Here is a 21,015-nt window from a genome sequence, read left to right as displayed (position 1 = left end):
GCTTCTCCTTATTTTTGCAGCGTAATCCATTCCTATCACTGAAAATCGAAGGAATCATAATCAGATTATACTCGCTTAACAATATTTACGGCTACTTACGTTTCAAATAGCTAAAAGATAGCTAATATTAGCTTCAAAAACACTATTGATTGCCTGAAACACAGAAACACACGGTTTATATCAAAGGAAGTGTTGACAATTGTTCTGACATGACAGATAGGAAAAAACGAAATATATCGCTATCTTCGATAAGCTGTATGACATTTATCGAAACAGATTTGAAACTACAACTGAAATCGATGAAATGTTTCGATAGTTCGGTGAAATATGATGAGGCTATGATATAAAATAGCACGATTTCGAACCAATCTGCTTTTACGACCACAAAGTCGTAGTGTAGAACAAATGAAAATTCTACGACCCTAATCAGACTCTGTGGTCGTAGTCTGGTTGGCTGGGGCGTAACTCGAATTTCCGCGTAAGTCGAATCCTGGTGCAATTTCGTTTATACTTCAAAGTCAGCGAGTCGACTTTCTTCTCTGCATTCAATTTATGCAGCGAATTAGGCGATTTTTAGGAAGATTACATTGAAGTAAGTTGGAAAGAAATGGTTTATATGAGCAAAACTGGATTTTAGGAAAAAGGAAAAGGTGAAATGTTTTATGTTGCGGCATAAATTCCCTTTCAAATTATACATTTTAATTTTGACCTATATAACACCCATTGTGTTTGGCCGATATGTCAACACCTTGCACAGTCTGTTCCATACTACATCGCGTCTTACACCTCACTTTGGTACGTCATAGCACCAATCCGCACTGGAGTAACAAAGACAGCAAGCACATTCGATCGAACGCTACCTCTCACCACTGTGGTGGTGTACTACGCACCTGATAGTCAGCCTGTCAAAACACAGACGTTTTATTGTTGGGCCCAGCAACGAAACTCAACGGGACAACGAGCGAAAGCAAAAAAGGCAGATTGTTGTCCTAAGTCCTTCGATACGTGTACGTGTGCGTGTGTGCGTGTGGGGGGGTGTCGTTATTGCCTATTGTTTCCTGTTCGGTGTACCACACGGCCAGACAAACCCGTCCACCGTATCGGTTTGCATACCGAACGCAGCTGGAGCAGTCAGTGTTTTGCTACACTTGTGGGGTGGGCCCAGATAAAGAATTGTGTCAGATATTGTACGTAGGAGAAAAACATCGAAAATTTTGGTGCGGAACCTTGTGCAGCTGTTGCTGGGATTGCCCATTGTTGCTGGTCAGCAATTAAGGATCGGTCAAGAAGAGTTGGTGACAGCATTCTAGCTGGCCATCGTAATCATCCTTCGGGAATTGTACTGCGTTGTTTGTGGTTTCGTTTTTGTAACGCTGTGTGTGTGTGTGCGTGCGTGGTGTGATACGCTAGCCAGATTCTGCTCCAACCCTTCTCCAGCGGGAGGTTGGTACGCGAAAGGGAACAAAGGCAGCAAGGGGAGTGTGGTGTCGCGTGTTTGGGTGAAGAAAGCGCAAAAGTGTTCGGTTACGCGTACGCATCCGGTATCCGCTACGGAGCAGGCCAGGTGGAAAATGCTGGCAGAATGTCGCATCCAACCCCCATACTGAGTTCGGCCATCTCCCGCCGCAATCCGGAGGACGAGTACGAGCTGATCCACAAGATCGGTTCCGGGACGTACGGCGATGTGTACAAGGTGCGTGAAAGCAGGGAAGGGCAATCACTTACCGCAAACATTCCATCGGGTCGGCCAGAATGGGTGTGCGTGTGTGTGCGCGCGTTGCTGGGATTCTGGGCATTAGAGTTGTTCTCAATTCCGTTGTTGATGATAATTTTAGATCACACTCAGTACCGTGTACCGGGACCCGAGAGCGAAAGTGTTTAATTATTCCCAGATCCCGAGCACATTCCCGTTCCCTCTCTGTCCTGCCCGATCATTCCTCGTTCGGTGCCCCGGTATCCTCCAGTCTATTATAATTACATTCCTCTCGTTTATGCGAAGCTGCCAAGAGTTTTGAACATCCACTCATCAGAGATCTGCTTTTGTCTTTTCCTTATTTTCAGGCCAAGAAGCTGCAGTCGAACGATCTCGCTGCGATCAAAGTCATCAAGCTCGAGCCGGGCGATGACATCCAGATCATCCAGCAGGAGATACTGATGATGCGCGACTGCCGGCACTCGAACATCATCTCGTACTATGGCTCGTACATGCGCCACGATAAGCTCTGGATCTGCATGGAGTACTGCGGCGGGGGAAGCCTACAGGACATCTACCAGGTGACCGGTCCGCTGACCGAGCTGCAGATTGCGTACATGTGCCGGGAAACGCTCCGCGGTCTTTCCTATCTCCATTCGATGGGCAAAATTCACCGGGACATTAAGGGCGCGAACATTCTACTTACCGAGCGGGGCGATGTCAAGCTGGCCGACTTTGGTGTGAGCGCCCAGATCACGGCCACCATCAACAAGCGTCGAAGTTTCATCGGTAAGAGCCCGGATCGGGGGAGGGTTGCAAGGGGATACCGATGCTTCCGGCATCGGCTTACCATCTTTCCGTTACGTTTCGCCGATCGAGAGATCGAAAGTGTAAATCGATCGCGCGAGGTGTGTGCGTGTGGATTGTGATCGTACACCCGTGTAAACTTTTCACTTTCCGCAATTGTGGGTCTTTGGTTGGTTTTTTGCGCACCTGGTGCAGTCGGAGGGTTTTTATTTTTTTGTTTTCCCCCTTCTGCCACGGTTGATTTCAACCGTTTTCCAGCACGCAATATCAAACGTATGGCGCTTTTGGGATGTTGGATGTTAACTGTTACCCCCTCCAGAGTTCGCATTAGGGCTGCACGAAATGGGCTAATTTCGTTTCCCTGCTGCCGAGGTGTCGAGTAAAAGGAAGCTAAAGTAGTTGAAAACATATCCTGCGCCGTTCAGGTGTTATGCACGTTATGAAGCTTTTGTTTGAGTGCATTCCGTTTCCTGGACCCCTTGATATGCGCTATCCAGTGGCACGACTCTTACGTAGCCAATTGTTACTACGCTTTAATGGCCATTAGACTGCAGAAGGCTCGTTTATCAATTAACATACCACGCGATATGCGGAAAACAAGCGATGGATTCATGCAATGCTTAAGGGACAACATTTGTTGCTGCAATAGATTCTCGAAACAGCTGATCCAGTAGCGTAGTAAAGATGCTTCAAATTTGCTATTTGTTTCTGCGAAAGTTGCCCGACATTTTATGGACAGTCAAGTGCATTCGTCACGTTATGGCCCGTGCTGTATTGCCATTGGTGTGGTGTGCTACTCAAGGCAAAAAGGTGATTCGCGACGCGTGACGGATGTGATGCGATCTTCATTCGACGCGGTTCGGATCGGTTTGAGTCGGGTTGGCTTTTGGGTATGCGAGCGCGAGGGTGTTGAAACGATTTTTAATCGAATGGACACACTACATTTACCACCATTTGCCCCCCGGCGTTTGGAACAGCGACCGTGTGGGTGGCTATGTGTGTGTGTGCTTTCGGATGAGAGCACCGATAGTGATATGGGATTGTGGAAGCATTGAGTTAAATTATTCAACCATTATTTAATTTACTTTACTGTACATCTATTTGTTTCCAGTGTACGGTTGCATTACATAAAGCACAGCAATGTGCTGTCCAGAACCGCTTCGAAATCGCGGCTACTGATACTGAATTAGCATAGTATAGGCAAATATAGCAGATGCCTACTTTGTTTTGTTTTTTTGCAGGCAGCACATGATAAGATAACGCGATTTAGTCGGTGCTTTAGTCGTATAAAAGGGACAATTGGTTGTGGCGAGGCGGGGTTTGTTTCACGGCCTAACCTTTTATGGCACAGAAGGGAAATGTATGGAATAATGTGATCATATAATGTAGTATAATATTTAGTTTTATTTAAATTCAGGTTTTTTTTTTTTGGTTGAAATATCGCATCTAACAAAACAAACAATACCATCAATTACTTATTAATTAGTATTATTTTTTTTCTTTTTTTAGGTACACCATACTGGATGGCGCCGGAGGTGGCGGCCGTTGAACGGAAAGGTGGTTACAATCATCTGTGCGATATATGGGCCTGTGGTATTACTGCGATCGGTAGGGGAGAATAACAATGTCACCAATCGGGACAACCGTACTAATCACACGATCACGTTTTCACGATCGATTTTGCACAGAATTAGCCGAACTGCAGCCGCCCATGTTTGATCTGCACCCGATGCGAGCACTCTTTCTGATGTCCAAGAGCGGTTTCAAACCACCGACACTGAAGGAGAAAGATCGTTGGAGTACCAATTTTCACTCCTTTCTGAAGGTGGCACTCACGAAGAATCCCAAAAAGCGGCCGACGGCGGAACGGTTGCTGCAGCATGCCTTCTTCCAGTCGGACATGTCCATCCGGTTGCCGCAGGAGCTGCTGCAAAAATATCACAGCCCGCACGCGAGCTACTACTACCAGGATACGGAGGAAGAAGGAGTAATGATTCGTTTTGGTTTTTAGGGGCACATGACAATAGAAGAAGTTATATTAATTATGTTTCTGCTTTTAACGCATTTCGCAGGCCATCGCAAATGGACCGCAGAGAATTACGAGTCGAATGCATTCCTCCAATTCTGTTTACCATTGCAGTGAGTTGAATGGGTTGTGAATCAACGTCATATAATGTAATTTCATAACCGGCTTTGTTACAATTTTAGAACTGTTGGAAAATGAGCGTTCATCTAGTCCCGAAACACTACCGAGTGATATGTAAGTATGCTGGGCTTTTATCTATCACTTTTTCTAAGATAAGATTTTTCGATGCGATGAAGAGGGTTTAAAGTATTGCATATATTTTTCGTAAAGTGCTGTTAGAAAGTCCTAGATGTCCTCCGCAAAGCTACTTAACTTTAGTAACACGTTGATTAAACCGATATACGCTTAGCATTATGCTATTCTGTTTAGCTGTATCCCATTGCAAAGACGGGTAACATTACTTCACACACGCTACAGTGAATAGGAAAGCGAAGGAAATTCTAACTACTTTTACCCGAATGCGCCATTAATTAATGTCGGTTGATAATGCACTTTAACCGTTACCACCATGGAAAACAACAAAATCACATACACACACACATTCACAAAAATGCATACAAACAAGCGGTGTTACTCATTTTGTTCTAAAAATTCTGACATATTCGGCTAAGATACATTGTATGTTATGTTAAGCGTAAAAAAAACCAACAAATGAATTTAACAAATTCACCCTTTCACTTGCGGCTAACTAGAATTAAATATGTTAATGTGTTGTACTCTTGTGTTCAGGAGAGGACAGTCAATTACTTCTAATTTGAATACTAGTACCCAAACGGTGTACCATTTGCTTCGCGTTACATAGCTTACGGTCGTCTAAACCATGCTCCTTTCCATTGTACCTCTGGTGAACGTCCTTTCACACGCTACGCCACGATTTTAAGTAAGATGTTCCGAACGTGTTCTATCTATGAAAACATCTTATACTGTCTGTTTCTCTCTCTCTCTCCCTCTCTCTTTCTCTCTGTTTATTTCTTAAACATTCCATTCTAAAACAATAACTGGTGCCATATCTGTCTTGCGTTTTTTTTTCTTCTATGTTTTTTTTCTTTTTTCTAGGAGTCTATTGCATTATATAGACGAGGAGTTGAAGATAAGGTAACAGACATCCGCAACGCCACATTGTACCATTGTACCATTCACCACCTTCTCGTGCTCCTATAGCAAAGGCATTTTTTTTTTTCTATCCCACCGAGAGTGTAATTCCATTCCACCATCATGCAATATATCAGCTCTCTTCGCATAAGCGCTCATGTATAGTTCATTCAAGAATATGCCCTTTCCCGAAAGTTCCCCAAACTTTGGGTTCTTTACACCGCCCTTCCGCTCATGCTTAAGCAAATACCGAAATTGGGAAAAAATGGTTTATGCTGTGTCATTCTAATGCCGTTTCCTTGCTGCTGTTGTGTGTATACATTTTGACTTCATTTTGGTGGGAAAACATTATCACCATTTATATGATTGTTAACGTAGCCATTTTACAGCCTTAAAATTCTATCCTACTCACGCGAGGAAGCAGAGACCGAAATAATAATGTTAGAAACAAATTTATTGAAGTCGAATAAAATTGAATAATTGTTAATCTCGTTGATCGGTGCTCTATGAAACGATCTTTGGAATATCAATGGACGTACGAGTGAATTTTGAAGGGTTGTACAAATGCTATTTAACCATTCAATTCTGATGTGTAAAATCCTGTATTGCCTTCTGCACAATGAAGCTTTAATCCGCGTGCCCTATCGAAACAGTCGCTTAAAGTTCTTGAAGACACGCATTCCTACAGTAAAGTAACTTACCCGGGCACACGTATACACTCGCTCACAGCAACTCAACCACAACCACAGTCTGAACCATTCAATCATTATCTACTGCCATGCTCCTCCATCACACATAATCACGTAATCTTAGCATTCTAAAGGAAAAAGGCACCGCCCCAGTTTATCCGATTTGCATCTTGTTGGGCAAATGTTTTCACACTCACGATCGTTCCCCAGCCCTCCTATCACCAACCGCCACACGGTCAGGCATGTCCACGTACTGATACTATTCCTTCCAAAAATTGACTGTAGTGCTGTAATTGGTGAACTAATATGAAAACACAAGCTAACTCATTATGGGCCGCAATGTGATGCCCTGTTTAACACCTTCCACGGTAGCGTCCCACGTCATTTAAACTAAAACAACACGAATAACGACAACCACAAATAAACGAAAACTAATAAAAAGATTACATTCTTGGTTTGTTTTGCCGATTAGCACGTAAATAGCACACTATTTTCTAACATCGTAAGAAATCGTGCATTGCTTTTGCAGAACAGGAATGCTTCCCAAAAGCGCTGCTTTTTCTAATTGGTATTTTCATTTAGTGTGTTCTTTTTTTTTTTGTTAAATGAAATGTGGCTTTAAATTTGCTCTTTCATCTGTTGTATGTTTGGACGTTGGAACGTGCGTACTCCCTTGCGGATTCGAATGGTGTGGTCATCCTATATTTAGTATACGTACTCTTCAACACCTTCAACATTATTTTGAGTTTGTTGATATTTGTTTACGCCGTAAAAAGGCGTTTATAAGCGAGAGTTTTTAACGCTGAGTTTTATTCCTTTATTTTTCTATATTCCGTTTCATTGCGACTTTCGATAAATTAACGGCATTGCACACGCAAGGCGTACGCTACCGCTGCACGATAATTCTTTGCTGGTGTGTTCGAACGATGACATACTATCCGGCAGCAATGGGCAGCAGCATCGTACCGGGAACGGTCCGGGGGGTGGTGCGATCGGTGGCAGCAATCATCACCACCACCTGCTCGACGACGAGGACAGTCTGATTGCGTCGGACAGCAGCAGCTACCTGTCGGCGGGCCTGTCGACGGCATCGGATTATGACAATAATGGTCGGGACGATTCGACGCTCAGCTACGATGCAATGGATCAGTTGACCGCAAAACTAGAGCAGCTAAATGCGGTACGTTTTGTCGATATGTTTTCACGAGCATAACCGAGTTAACGAGTTAATAATTTTTTTGTATGTTTTGATTCGCCTTTTTAGCAAAATGGAGCTACGGCTATGTGTGAACCACAAGAACATGGGAGTAGTAATAGCGATAGCAAGCGACATTCAATGGATCAGCTGAATGAACTGTTTAAGGGAATCGACAAGTCTTCCAGGCAGCGTAGTTTAAGTGACGGCGATGGCAACAGTGAGGGAGGTATGTATGCGTAGCTAAAACACATCGAAATAGCTTTAAAATTGGATTTTAAATCGATCACACAGCTTCCGAATCGCAACCGGATCTGCTAAACAACACACCACCCATTCCCCCGAAGCGACATCATCGCACCCGGCGGCATACGCCACCCCGACCCGTTTCGAACGGGTTACCGCCAACGCCGAAAGTACATATGGGCGCCTGCTTTTCGAAGGTGTTTAATGACTGTCCGCTGCACATCAACTGCACAGCCTCATGGATACATCCGGAAACGCGCGATCAGCACCTGCTGATCGGGGCCGAGGAAGGCATCTTTAATCTAAATCTGAACGAGCTGCATGACGCGGCAATCGAGCAGCTGTACCCGCGCCGTACCGTTTGGTTGTACGTGATCAAGGACATTCTGATGTCGCTGTCGGGCAAAACGACCCAACTGTACCGGCACGACCTGCTGGCGTTACATTCCAAGCAGACGCACCGCTTCTCAATGCACATGAAGAAGATCCCGGAGAAGCTGGTACCGCGCAAGTTCGCACTGACGACGAAGGTTCCCGATACGAAGGGTTGCATGCAGTGTTGCGTGACGCGCAATCCGTACAATGGCTACAAGTATCTGTGCGGTTCGATGGCAACCGGGATCTTTCTGATGCAATGGTAAGTTTGTTTGTATGGATGGTAAAGCTCAATAAGAGCTTGCAATAACTCCCCCCCTCCGTTTTTTTTTCGCGCTTGTTTTAGGTACGATCCGTTGAACAAGTTTATGCTGCTAAAGCAATGCGAATGGCCATCCGGTAATATACAGTACTACGGTGCAAACTCGAACGTGTTCGAAATGATTATCACACCCGAACTCGAATATCCGATCGTGTGTGTGAATGTGAGAAAAGGACCGAACGAATCATTAAAGCTGGATTTGATCAATACCAACAGCAGTATGTAGCGCAACACGGGAATAATCAATGTACGCTGTACGATGTATTTTGTTTTAATGTAAACGTTTATCTTCTTTCTACTAACAGCCCCCAGTTGGTTTAATACCACCGTCGAAGAGATGGACGGTATGGCAACGGTCATAAACCGGCGAGATACGCTTCGACCAATAAAAGTGCATCAGGTAGAGCCGCGTTCGTCGTGTACTTGTGGTAGATGAAGTTTTACGAAAACAACACTAACGAGTTTCTCCCATTGCAGATTGAAAAGGATGCGATATTAGTGTGTTACGATCGTTTCGTACAAATCGTTGACATTCAGGGTTTCCCAAAGCAGAGCCGTAAGCTCATATCGCGCGTGGAATTTAGTTTTGTAATCGAAAGCATAGGTGAGAATGGTCTCCTTCTTTAATCGTGTTTGATACGTTTTGTAACATATTTTTCTTGCCCTTCTGCGTTATTTTACAGTCTGTTTAACTGATAGTGTATTAGCGTTTCACAAATACGGTATGCAGGGCCGCTCGCTGAGGAATGGTGAGATTACGCAGGAAATTACCGATACGAGCCGGATCTATGAGCTTATCGGCAGTGACAAGTACGTTGTTTGCTATTCGTCACACCTAATAACAGAATTAATAGCTCCCTCTCTCGCTCTTGAATATTTTCAGCAAAGTGGTAATGCTGCAAAGCCGAACCATCCGTGCGGACAGTGGCGAAGGAACGAGTGATGTTGGGCACGATCTGTACATATTGGCGGGCCACGAAGCAAGTTACTAAATAGACAAAACAATTGTTTGTTTCACAGCGAGCTAAGTAGCACGAAGAAGGTCCGTTTTAAAATTCGTTTCATTAGCGCACCGCTCAACGGGTTTTGAAGCCACGCGGGTGTTGTTTTCATTTTAAGCGAGAGGCATCAATTTGATATTGATGTTCAATGCTAGAACGTTAGATCGGAACATTGGCGGGAAGGACAGTGCACGAACGAACAACACGGAATAGGGAAAACGTAACGTGTCCCGAAAAGTATTAATCTTATTTTTAGCGCGCATTTGATCCATACATTTGACAAACAACAAACAAAACAAAAAAGCTTACTTCTCAATAATATCGTTCTGTATTTCGGTACAGCGTTTATAAAGACTCTCCTAAATCATAAAGATCATTAATATTCCTTTTTTTTTGCTCCAAAACACATTCGCTCGAACATCGAGATTTTAAAGAACAACAGACATTAATTTTTCCCATTTTGTTATATAAGTATTACTATCCAGTTATGAATTGCCTTAGACAGGCAGTGTTGAATTTAATTCACAAACACACTATGCTTTGCTTTTCGGTAATATGTGGCAATTGGGTGAAAAAAAAACCATTTCCACGGAACGTCGGACACAAGTGGACTGCAATACATTATGATAGTAGTGGCGCAATACCTGAAGATACGGAACCAATTAACCAGTTTGCCAAACGGTTTGTTTACACGCGCCACAGTACGAAAAGTGCAACAAACACCTCAAGAAGCAATCCCTATCAGATCGGACAGACAGAGAGCAGTATAGGGGAAAGAGTATATTTTTATATAAAGCAAAACAATTCTTTCGTATCTCTGTTCAATGATTCTGTTACGGGAATGTTCCAAATCGCGCGAAAATGTATCGGACCCCAGGAGAACTGTACACAACTAGACTGGATTGAGATCACTACGAACACTTACTTCACGGATTGCAATAAAACGAGAGCAAAAGCGCCATACTACTGATGGAAAACTATTTACACAAACTCTACTAAAACCCTAGCATTTTGGGGGCAATGTTTGCGCCGAATAATAGCACCATTAAACACGTTACATAACAAAAAACAAAAAACGAACCTGCTTCTCTAATCTGATTGTACGGAAATTGCTAAATCAAACAGTTGCAATTTGCCCACGTATAGCACGCATGCATATGTGTGTGTGTGTATGTGTGTCTGTTACTATTAGAGAGACTCAATATGATAAAGCGTTGTAAAACTTATGCATTTGCAAAACAAAACCAGAAAAAAAACACAATTCCATAATTCACACTTTTGCGCGTGTCTCGTTTTTTGTTTTCTTCACCCTTCCTATGAAGGCCGCAAGTGTATGGGGAGCGTAAGAACAAAAGCAAACAGAAAACGGACACCGAAAACAAGAACAAAGCAAGTGATAATGATAAAATATAACACATATAGCAATAAATTCAAACAGTTGAAAATAGTAAACCATAGTGGGAACACACAAACAAACGAACCGTACTATACAGTAAATAGACAAAAAATAAGCATGATACAAACACAGTTAAGGACAGGACATGAACAAGCGAACTAGTATGTAAAGCTATCCACAAAACAATGGAACACCCACTGTCGATATTAGCACACGGATGCCAGTGAGAACGAATCACAATTACACTGACAGTAAATGCATATGGTTTTAGAGTGGAAAGCCTGTTTAATAACTATGCGAATGTTTACAAGTGCTGGTTTATTTGGACAGAGTTCACTGTGTCAACATGAAGCACCACCATCGTATTGTTTGTAAACCATCATCATGTGCCTGTTGAGGATCATTCTGCGTAAAAATCCGCTGTGAATTTGGAGCAGGTTCTTGAAGTTCTTTAAAACTTTTAATCTGTTACTAAGTTAATGTTTCGTTTTTGATTTCATTTACTGGAAATTATGCTTAAATATTGTACTGTTTTTGAGTAGGTAGTTCCAGTGCCAATTATAGGGCTCTAGCAATGAACAAATAATTCCAACAAATGGACCACCCATCTCATCCCAACACACATTTCAAAGAGCTTGTTGTGCTCTGACCTATTCCACGACCAAACATTCAAAAAAACATTGTCGAAAAGAAAAACCCTTCCCAAAATGTGCATTGTTGCGTGCACCAGTTGCATTTTCTCACTATATAGAGGTGTTTTCGTGTACACGCGTAGAATTTGTAGTTTCGTTCGTTATGTATCGTTGTTTTTTTTTTTTTAAACAAATAATATTGTACACCGTTAAGTTAACTATTACCTAATACTATTCTACACTATCTTGAGATTGCTAAGTAAGGGTTATGTCTGTGCCCCCCGATACGAAGAAACAACTGTTTCCCGGTATGAAGAGAAAGCAAGTGGAAAACGTTTTCCCAATACGCAAGTCAACCACACGCAAGTCAGTTTTTAGACGTTTAAGTTCATTAGTGCATATAGGCGAAAGAAGTGTGTGCGTTTCGATGGGTTTGGATAGAAGATATATATATCGCCGTAACCCCGATCACTAATTGGGGAAGAAAGCGATCAAACTGCAACCGCAGAAATCGAAACTGTGCAGAACAGCATAGATTGTAAAAAAAAAATAGTAAACTATAAACAAGTTGGATTGAATATGTAAAGAAAACAAACAACAACACAAACACACACAAGCGTAAAAACCAACAGAGGAGGAGGAAAAAAGCGGGAAGCAAATCAAGTGTAATTGATCGTACGCAGAGGAGCAAAACAAACGAACACGACAGAACAAGGTTAAACAACGGTGGCCATAATAGAACGGAACATCTGCACAAAACGGCAGCAACTTTCTTGGGAACAAAAACAACTGCGGCGATAGGGGATAGTTTCAGGGTTTCAGGCACATTGGTATTAGGCTGTCAAGTATCGTTTAAAGGTGATTAATCGTTTAACAAATACATGGTACATGTGTAGTGGTGTGTGAAGTAGCTCCTTTTGAAGAGCTGAGCACTGCGCAACTCACTGAATCATAGGCAGAAGTGCCCAGCAGGTTGTTCTAAGTTAGCTTCAAACAGAATGATAAGCGGTACGGCAATAGTTGCGAAAGTTGCAATGCATAAGAGATAAGAATCAGAATGAGAGAGATTTCTGCAATGCTGATTTAGTCGGATTCGCCGATTTTTGAATCTTAATGAATGACTCTGAATCACTTTTCGTAAGATTCATACATTCTCATGGAGTCACGAAACACTCCAAAGGATCCTAAATTTCCGTGTATTCAGGCATCCTTAATTTTTAAGAAAGGCCAAAGATTCATGAATCGCTTCAGGAGAGAGAAAGATCATGATTTTACGCTTCTGCGTATTGAGTTGACTATTCCTTTTGTAACTATTCTAGTTTCTAATTCGTAAATCGTCCCATTGGTTGGAAGGACACTGTGAATGACTCGCTTCACAAGATTTATGAAACACAACACTAGATTTCTGGCAATCATAAATGCTTTGCCAAGTGATTGTTTGAGAAGCTAACAAAGCTACAGTAGGCTGGAGTCATCAAGAGAACCTCCGACCGATTAAATTCAATTGCAAGGAAAGGTGCACGTTTTCTGGCGCATCACAACACAACATTACACATGTGCTCGTAAACTTCATTTGTTTCCGCTTACTGCTCCGCAAATCCAACTTTGTTTACCCAATGCGATGTAAGAACAAAAACTCCACACCCGTTTTGAAGAAACCCCGTTGAAAACCGTTGAATAAAGAAGAGTTTGAAAAAGTGAAGCGGGACTCATTCCGATTTCTTTAACAAAACCGAAATTTAGGAAACCAACCACACCGTGTTTGGACAACATTAAAAAAGCATTTTTTGTTTTATTATTTGGTTGAATGTGTTAACGATTTGCTGTGTTTCGGGTGTATGTGTGTTTGATTGGTTTGCATAATAGATTGCTGCTTCGGAATCGTAATGCACTGCGAGAGGATGTTTGCTATAAAAATAACGCAGCTAAGTTGGGGGAAATCGAATTCCTAACGATAAATTGTCCGCCTGTCAAGGCTCTCTCTAACCTCGTCGTGGTAACCGTTCTTATATCTAGGGATAAATGAAATGAAAATGCGTTTTCGATGGTGATGGATCATCACCATCACCCTCTAACTTCGTAACCTTCTGTAGATGATCCCGTCGACATTACGGGAATATTAAAACCGGCACTGTAAGCTAGAGCCCTGTCTGGGGGGCAACATACAGTGAAAGGCGAGTGGGTGAGAAAGCAAGGGAACCACAAAACAACGGCGGAAGCTTGAAAATGTTTCAAAAAAGGCACTCGGTTTCCCAAGGATGGCGCGCGCGCGTATCTTCTTAATTCTAAAAAAACTCGACCGATCATCGACGCGTTCGATTACTGATTTTCTGCGAGTTTGTAATGTGTGGAACTAGTTTGCTTTGCAGGCGCAAATATGTGTGATTCTGCTTCGACAAGCTGGCATGTGGCTTATTAAGCCACACCTTCAGGATGCCGGATGCCCGTTGACGGAATGGTGCATGCGGTTTTTCTGCAAACGGGTGAAACAAATTGATCTTATTGTTCGGCAAACAAACAAAAGTACCTCAACTTACAGTAGTGACTGCCGCAGTTGCGGATGCGAAGGCTTCCTCCAGCAGTTCATCGTCGCGTTTCTGGTCCACCTCACACTCATCGGCGCTGCTGTTGCAACCATCGTCATTGGAATCGTCCGAATCCGTGTTGGGTGTTTTCATAATCATATCCATGTGCTTCTCGCGCAACAGATCGCGCAACATCATCCCGAGCTCTAGGGCCATCTCGGGCGAAAGTTGCTGCCGGGCACATGCAGGCTTCGTGCGCAGGGCTGGCGCTGGCTGCTGCTTACAACTCTCCGGTAGTATCAGCTTTTCGCGCTTTTCTTGGCATCGCGTCAGCACCTGCATTACCGGCATGCCATACATGGTGAACTTCACCTGACACCGTTGCTCGAATTCGCGACATTTGCTCTCCAGCTGTTTCCCGATTGATGCCAGCTGCTTGTTGGCCTTCGCCAGCTTCTGTGCCTGTGTTTGCGCGTTGGCCCCATCCGAACACTGGGCTGCCGGTTGCTTGTCCACCGTCTCTTCAGTCTCGCGCTGCAGCTGCACTGCCTGGTTCCACTTTTCCGCCCACAGGTAGATGAGCCGGAATATGACCTCGTTTTCGTGGTAGTAGCTCTGCAGCAGCTTCTGCTGTTCGATGTGCGCCACGAACGCATCCTCATCCAGCTGGTTTGTGTACAGCACCTTACACTGTTGGCGCTCGTGCGGCAGAATGAGACAACGGCTCCACCACACGTTAATGCCCGCCCGACAGCGTCGGAATATTTCCTCGATGACTTTCTCCCGCGTCGCCGGCCGACCCGCTTTCGATTCCACGCGCATGTACGCTGCGATGGTCCGCTCGAACAGTCCACTGCATGGGCCGGATTCGGACGTGTTAACCTCCGAGACGGGCGATGAAGGTGGCGCTGGTGGTGGCGAACCTGCCTTTCGGCGCTCGATTATCGCATTACACTGTGACCATAGGTCATCCTGCTGTTGCTGCTGGTCCTGTTCCGTTCCGCTGCTATTTTCCGTACAGTGCGTCGGACTTTCCGGCTTGGTGTGCTTATGGCGTTTTTCTTGCTTTTTCGCCTTCTTTGATTGTTGGTTTGCAGTGTGTTGTTCTTGATGCTGCTTACGCTTCAGCAGCCCCGACAACACATAGTCCAGATGTTGCAACTCTTGCAAATGGGTCAGCGAAGGAATTAGGGACTGTTCGTTTACCAGCTCCCGGTGGTGTTCCTTCCGCGGTACCCAGTCTAGCTGCTGCGCCTTCTTGCGAATGTCTGTTTGCAGATCGTCACGCGTTGCGATACGCTTCACCTTTTCCGTACGCAACCGGGTGAGGTAATCGGCGAACTGGGTCATCTTTTGCGCGTCCGGAAGCACGCCCGTTTCCGAATTTTCACACAGCGGATCGTGTGGTGGAGCGACTTCGCCCAGATCTACAACAAACAATACAAGCTATAAGATAAATCGGCAAGGGGCCGGAAACTTCGAACTGCCCGGAACGGATACAAACCCTTAAGCAACTGCCCCTCTTCCAGTGTGTATTGTTTCATCAATCGTTTGCGTTCGTCTATCTGCTGTTGCAGCGAATTTATTCGCTGCTGCAACTGAGTAAGCTTCCGGTCGAGTGACGTATGGCCCTGGTCCCAATCATCTTCCAGCGCGCCGTTCGTCACACCAAGTATGCGACGCATTTCGAACATTTTGGTCTGCAGTTCCCGTATCTGTTGCGTCTTTCGGACGCAAAAGTTCATCGTCAGGCAGTAGATTTCCCCCAGGAACTGTTCGATGCTCGAAGGGAGTGAGGTTAGATAGTCGAGGTAGCAGATCTCGTCGAAAAACATCTTCCACACCTCCATCAGCAGCCGGATCTTGTGGTGCACGATCTCCAGCGAGTTTGTTATCGTGTCTCGCCTGTGAGGGGAATGCGCGGTCGAGGCAATCGGTGTAACCGTGTTTTTGTTCGATGTGCCGCATAATACGGAGAAAGGAAATGGTTCAGATGTAAATAACTATCTCGGCCAGTTCGGGAAGCAAATATCCAGCGGCAATACTTACTCCAGCTTGGCTAATTTACTCTCCATGATCGCGCAGTAGGGGATCGCGGTAGAAAGTCGTAAAAATACAATGATTCTATAGTGCAGATCATAAACAGTCGTGGCCGGTTTCCGACAACTTCAGGGGTTCCGAAATTCCCCAAAGTGATGCACTTTCGTAACAACACTCAAATGCGATGAATGCATTTTCGAACATCTCACCATTTGTCAGTTGGAATTGCATTTTGCCCTTGGATCGTGCTGTTTTTTTTTAATTTAATTGTAAAGTGTGGAAAAAGAAACAGTTTAAAATAAGCTTGACGTAGATTTGTCAAAATGAAATCGTTTACTAACAAATATTTAACAGATTTCGAGCAAAAAGAGAAAAAATTTCGAAAAAGCCCTGCATCGAAACATTTTGTTTTAAATTCGTTACGCATGAAACAGTTAATAAAATCGGAAATCTTCTCGTACTAGAAATCGTATAAATTTTTTTTTTCGCTCACCTTGGACGATAAAATAGCCCGAATGTGTGTAAAATCCATTCCAAAATTTGATTTCCCCGTTATTTTCGAACAATTTGAACGAAAACGCTAAATGTCACTGTGGGCAGCCATTGAACTGAAAACGAGCGGGGTAGCGAATTTAAATGGCCAATTAGACGTTTCCTGTAACGTACTTTTTCCACTGTCTGTTTCTAGCTGTGTGCGTCGCTCATTATCGTTTCGCTTGGTGCCGGTTTTCGTGAACAAACAAACGATTCGCTCGTGGTTTTAAGCATCCCCGATACATAGTAGCCAGTGTAGTTGGGATTGCTGTTTAGAAAGAAAGTTTACACAGTCTATCTACAAAAGAGCCTCAATAAAACGTCGTGCAAATCGTAATGGAATCATCAACAACCATGGACGATGATCCATTGTAAGTCAATGCGTGTGTTTGTCGCGAACGGTCCACATTCATCCTCTTTTATTTCGGTTTTTAATTCCAGCCAAAAGATACATTTGCACATGCAGTCAATCTGTACGGCCGGTTTTAATCGTATGTACGCGCTGTGGAGCGAAATGTTCGACAAGAACCTGTGCTTGGATTACACCGAACGGTTGCCGGATCATATGACGTCATTTTTCGACGAAGTGTATGAAGAAAGCTTTCAGCGCAAGCAGCGCTTCGTGCTGGAAATAGCACAGCTGCAGCAGGAAGCGGAAAATTTGCAGCGCCTTCTTGGTGAAAAACACCCTTGTTTGCCCCCCGGTACTGCAACTCAGCCACTGCTAGACCAACGCACGGCACTCGATGCGAGTCTCGAGCAGATGAGACGGAAGCTAAACGAACGGCACGAAACCATCGATGAGTATATGCTCGAGATGGAAACGTTGTGTGAAGGTATTAGGAGCTTTCCTTTAATGCAAGTGAAATCGGTTATTAATGCTCTTTTATTTGACATTGCAGAACTTAGTGAAGAACCACAAATTCTGTCGAAGGATCCGCTGCCAACGGAGCAAGAGATATCCGAATTTCGTTCGTATCTGGACCATCTAATGGCCGAGAAGATGCAGCGTTTGGAAGACATCACCGTCCTGCGTCGTGAAACGAAGAAACTCATGGGCTACCTGGAAACGATTCCACTGTCCGATGAGCAGCAACGGCTGCTGAATGCACGGAAGTTTCCACCGACGCGTGAAAACATGCACAGGCTGCGTGTTCTGCATGAGGAAACGGTAGCCCAGTACGAAAGTCTCAAGCAGCACATCGACGATGTACGGCGTAAGCTGGAGCGATTGTGGCATTGTCTCGAAACCGATCCGGGCGTCATGAAAAAGTTCGAAAAACTAACTTCCTATACACAAACCACCTTCGACAAGCTGTTCGCCGAGCACGATCGGTGTGAAACTTTGAGGCGCGAAAATATGAAAGCATTCGTTGAGAATACCCGGCACGAAATCACGGAATGGTGGGAACGCTGCATGAAGTCGGCCGATGAGCGGGCCCGTTTCAGTACGTTCCACTCGCAGGAATACAACGAAGACACGCTGAAACTTCACGAGCTGGAGCTGGAAAGCTTGAAGGTGTTCTACAACGAGAACGAACCGATCTTCCAGATGGTGCTCCAGCGACAGGAGATGTGGGATCGCATGCTGGCGCTCGAGAACAAATCGAGCGATCCGACACGGTACAACAACCGCGGTGGAAAGTTGCTAGAGGAGGAAAAGGAACGGCGGCGGATCAGCTGCCAGCTGCCGAAGATCGAAGCAAAGCTGCTGGAGGCTTGCAAGCAATACGAGGAAGAGCACGGACGCAAGTTTACGGTGTACGGTACGGATGTCCAGGAGATGATCGAACAGCAGTGGAAGCAGCGAGAAGAAAGCAAGTATCAAATCTCGAGCGCCCGGAAAAAAGCAAACGGAATCCTGGGAGTATCATCTGTCGGGCGCACACCGGGACGTGGCGGTGATTCGATAATGATTAAATCATCCTCCATTATGGGCAGCAATCGATCGCGTCTAGTGGCTGGGAGTTCCGCCATGAAAGCGCCGGTAACACCTTTGTTAGTGCGATCGGCTGCAAAGTCCGGCTCCCATTTAAAGCGTAAACTGGCAACACCGACAAACAATACCATGCACGCAAAGCGATCGCTTCTGCGGGAATTGAACAGTCCTGCACCCAATGGTACGTCCGCAATCAATCGAACGGGAACAAAACTTGCAATTGCGAAAACAGCACCGGGGAAAATACCAGCCATCAAGGTGTACGATACCAAGGCAGGCAGATCAGCTGCACAGAAGCGGGTAGGTGAATTTATTTGAATTTTTATGTTTACCACATCTTAACAGTCCTGCTAACGTTTCGAACCATTTTCGAAATCTTTTCAGCGTTCGCGTCGAAAATCGCAGGGCAAACGACGCAGCGTATCAATGGCTAAAGTCCCATCGTTGACTGTAACATCGTCCGATGGTACAATTCTACAGGAATCGGTGTGTTACGAAAAGATTGAGGTATGTTTACAATGAACAAGGGAATTCGGTCGATCTGTGTGTGTTGTTTGTATGTGTTTGTATGTAAATAATTTGTGGTGAAGGAAATAAAATATATATAGTTTAAAGTATATAGAAATAAATTAAACCATCAAAACCTCTTAATGGCACTACTAAACTATTCGTCGCACTAAACAATTTATCTTCGAAAATCCGATCATTAGCTAAGCATGCAGATTGCAGGAAGTAATAACACTCGTAGTTGATGAATAAAAAAAAACAAATTACACACAGATCGACGAGTCTAATGTTCCTCAAATTCAAATGTTATCCTTTCCCCCTTCTTATTCTAGAACTTCTTTGACAACAATGTTCCCAACCGATCGTCGGTGGTTCCCGAGAAGCACCAGTCACGGCGCATCACTCGGCTGCAGCAACATCGAATGGTGGAACCGCTGAAATTGTTCGCAACGTCCGACACCAGTTGCACCGGAGGGGAAGAAAATGTTGAACCAACAACTTCGGCACCTCCCTTTGCTATGGGTGCTCCCGTCAGCTTTTCGCATTCTCCCGTCGCCTGCTCAACAATGCCCCTGCGATCGCCGGGTATCGGAACGAACCATTCGATGTCGATCGTGAACAATACGCGAGGTGGCTCAAGACGGCTAAAGCCTGCCGCTAAAAATTGTCCCATCATATTCTAACCCTGTAGTCCGTCCTGGCGCACATACGTTGTTGCATATTTGTGTAATTTTAAAGTTTAAAATGTAAAAGCTGCGTAAAACGTTTGGATTAGAGCGACTTCACGCTAGATGTGCACGCTTAAACATTGGCTTTACTCGAAACCTTTGCGAAATGTTGTATTAAACAATCGAAAGGAGCCGGTACGTGTGAGGGAAGCTAGTATTTTGGCGAACGAGATATAGAATGGTTAAATTGCGTTGGGTATGTGTTCCACTGGAACTGATTTGATGCGGTACCAAAATGGATCACCTGTTCCTTCGGTTAAGTGAATGAATTGGGTTCAGCTACATGACCCTACACATAATTGTGATCTTATTCGAACGGATTGCGGTTAATATCATTCTGTACAAAGATATATTATAATTATTATGTTTCATTCCAAGCGTTGAACTTTAGAACAATCGAATGTGCTTTAAATGCACTCCTCCTTGGAATCAAATGGTTGGTCGCGGGTTTTGCTCTCTTTTTTTCTAATTTACACCCAAAAAAACGCACCTGAACGCTATCGATAGGAGAATAATTTTAAGCTATGCGAAATTTTACTTAATTGTCGGTACAAAATCCATTTAATCCACTGTTAACGAATAAAAGAAATGTAATCAACTAACCGAAACCACAGTTAGTTTCCTTTAAACGATTTTACGGTTGATAAATATTTATTTAGGTTAAGAAAAGTTGAGGCTAGAGTTTATGTACAATGGAGTACATCATAAACGGATACGTTTGATAAGTTCAAAGTGTAATGGCAATCTGTCTTCCAAAAGAGGCAGAGGCAGATTTTGAAGAAATCGGCTGTAGCACGGAAAATCAACTACGCCTATCATTCCTAAATCGGCTATCTAGATTACCTGAGGTTAAGCGCTACCCGTTCGATGTTCTGTTAAACATTTTTTATTTTTTTTTTCTTGCCAGGCTACCTATCCGTTTATAAGAAACTCGGTCCAATCCCAGCTCCAAGCGGATATAACGTAATATATTTGCCACATTTCATGCCTTGAGGAGTCTTCTCGGTCGTAGAAGGTTTTAATAGCAGCAGATAGTAAAGCGGATTTTCACGCTTAATTTGTTATCTGAAGATAGGATCGTTCTTAGTTAACAGAACTACTCCATTACCATCAAAAGACTCTCCAGGCGGGCCCTATCACGGTCAGATCTTCCGATTAGCAGCTATTTCGTCTTCAATCTTACTCCTCGCGCTCCATCCTGGCATTAT

At 44.1% G+C, this 21,015-nt stretch overlaps 3 protein-coding genes across 4 annotated transcripts; 2 read left to right on the top strand and 1 right to left on the bottom strand.

The window, feature by feature from the left end:
- The first annotated feature begins 953 nt into the window (after nt 1-953).
- On the top strand, nt 954-10,787 carry LOC128309368 (mitogen-activated protein kinase kinase kinase kinase 5). 2 transcript variants are annotated; one of them, XM_053045736.1, is made up of 15 exons: nt 954-1,693; nt 2,062-2,482; nt 4,010-4,108; nt 4,189-4,487; nt 4,573-4,639; nt 4,709-4,760; nt 5,643-5,681; nt 7,247-7,547; nt 7,632-7,791; nt 7,857-8,445; nt 8,530-8,723; nt 8,811-8,905; nt 8,983-9,109; nt 9,189-9,315; nt 9,389-10,787. In XM_053045736.1, the coding sequence occupies exons 1-15, from the start codon at nt 1,583-1,585 to the stop codon at nt 9,495-9,497; spliced, it is 2,790 nt and encodes a 929-aa protein (XP_052901696.1). In that variant the 5' UTR covers nt 954-1,582; the 3' UTR covers nt 9,498-10,787. The 2 variants fall into 2 exon arrangements, with proteins under 2 accessions (XP_052901696.1, XP_052901697.1); XM_053045737.1 differs by lacking the exon at nt 5,643-5,681.
- A 2,526-nt stretch (nt 10,788-13,313) lies between these two features.
- LOC128297163 (uncharacterized) lies at nt 13,314-16,214 on the bottom strand. Its single transcript, XM_053032752.1, has 4 exons — nt 16,109-16,214; nt 15,564-15,964; nt 14,072-15,486; nt 13,314-14,007 (listed from the first exon to the last, which is right to left on the bottom strand). The coding sequence occupies exons 1-4, from the start codon at nt 16,132-16,134 to the stop codon at nt 13,963-13,965; spliced, it is 1,887 nt and encodes a 628-aa protein (XP_052888712.1). The 5' UTR covers nt 16,135-16,214; the 3' UTR covers nt 13,314-13,962.
- Nucleotides 16,215-16,863: 649 nt separating this feature from the next.
- Nucleotides 16,864-20,393, top strand: LOC128310739 (protein regulator of cytokinesis 1-like). The gene is made up of 5 exons (XM_053047454.1): nt 16,864-17,004; nt 17,075-17,469; nt 17,536-18,872; nt 18,957-19,079; nt 19,412-20,393. The coding sequence occupies exons 1-5, from the start codon at nt 16,970-16,972 to the stop codon at nt 19,760-19,762; spliced, it is 2,241 nt and encodes a 746-aa protein (XP_052903414.1). The 5' UTR covers nt 16,864-16,969; the 3' UTR covers nt 19,763-20,393.
- Nucleotides 20,394-21,015: the final 622 nt, after the last annotated feature.

The sequence above is a fragment of the Anopheles moucheti genome, chromosome 2 (genome assembly GCF_943734755.1).
Source record: "Anopheles moucheti chromosome 2, idAnoMoucSN_F20_07, whole genome shotgun sequence".
Taxonomy (NCBI): Eukaryota; Metazoa; Arthropoda; class Insecta; order Diptera; family Culicidae; genus Anopheles; species Anopheles moucheti.
The sequence above is the reverse complement of the archived record's forward strand: the minus strand, read 5'-3'. Positions and strand labels throughout refer to the sequence as shown.

Coding starts and splice junctions, on each gene's coding strand:
- LOC128310739 (XM_053047454.1), top strand. CDS start 16,970: ATGGAATCATCAACAACCATGGACGATGATCCATT. Junction 18,873..18,956: donor GATCAGCTGCACAGAAGCGG/GTAGGTGAATTT, acceptor AAATCTTTTCAG/CGTTCGCGTCGAAAATCGCA. Junction 19,080..19,411: donor TGTGTTACGAAAAGATTGAG/GTATGTTTACAA, acceptor TTCTTATTCTAG/AACTTCTTTGACAACAATGT.
- LOC128297163 (XM_053032752.1), bottom strand. CDS start 16,134: ATGGAGAGTAAATTAGCCAAGCTGGA. Junction 15,965..16,108: donor AGTAAATTAGCCAAGCTGGA/GTAAGTATTGCC, acceptor TTCCCCTCACAG/GCGAGACACGATAACAAACT. Junction 14,008..14,071: donor CAACTGCGGCAGTCACTACT/GTAAGTTGAGGT, acceptor ACCCGTTTGCAG/AAAAACCGCATGCACCATTC.
- LOC128309368 (XM_053045736.1), top strand. CDS start 1,583: ATGTCGCATCCAACCCCCATACTGAGTTCGGCCATCTCCCGCCGCAAT. Junction 4,488..4,572: donor AGGATACGGAGGAAGAAGGA/GTAATGATTCGT, acceptor CGCATTTCGCAG/GCCATCGCAAATGGACCGCA. Junction 9,110..9,188: donor TTTTGTAATCGAAAGCATAG/GTGAGAATGGTC, acceptor GTTATTTTACAG/TCTGTTTAACTGATAGTGTA.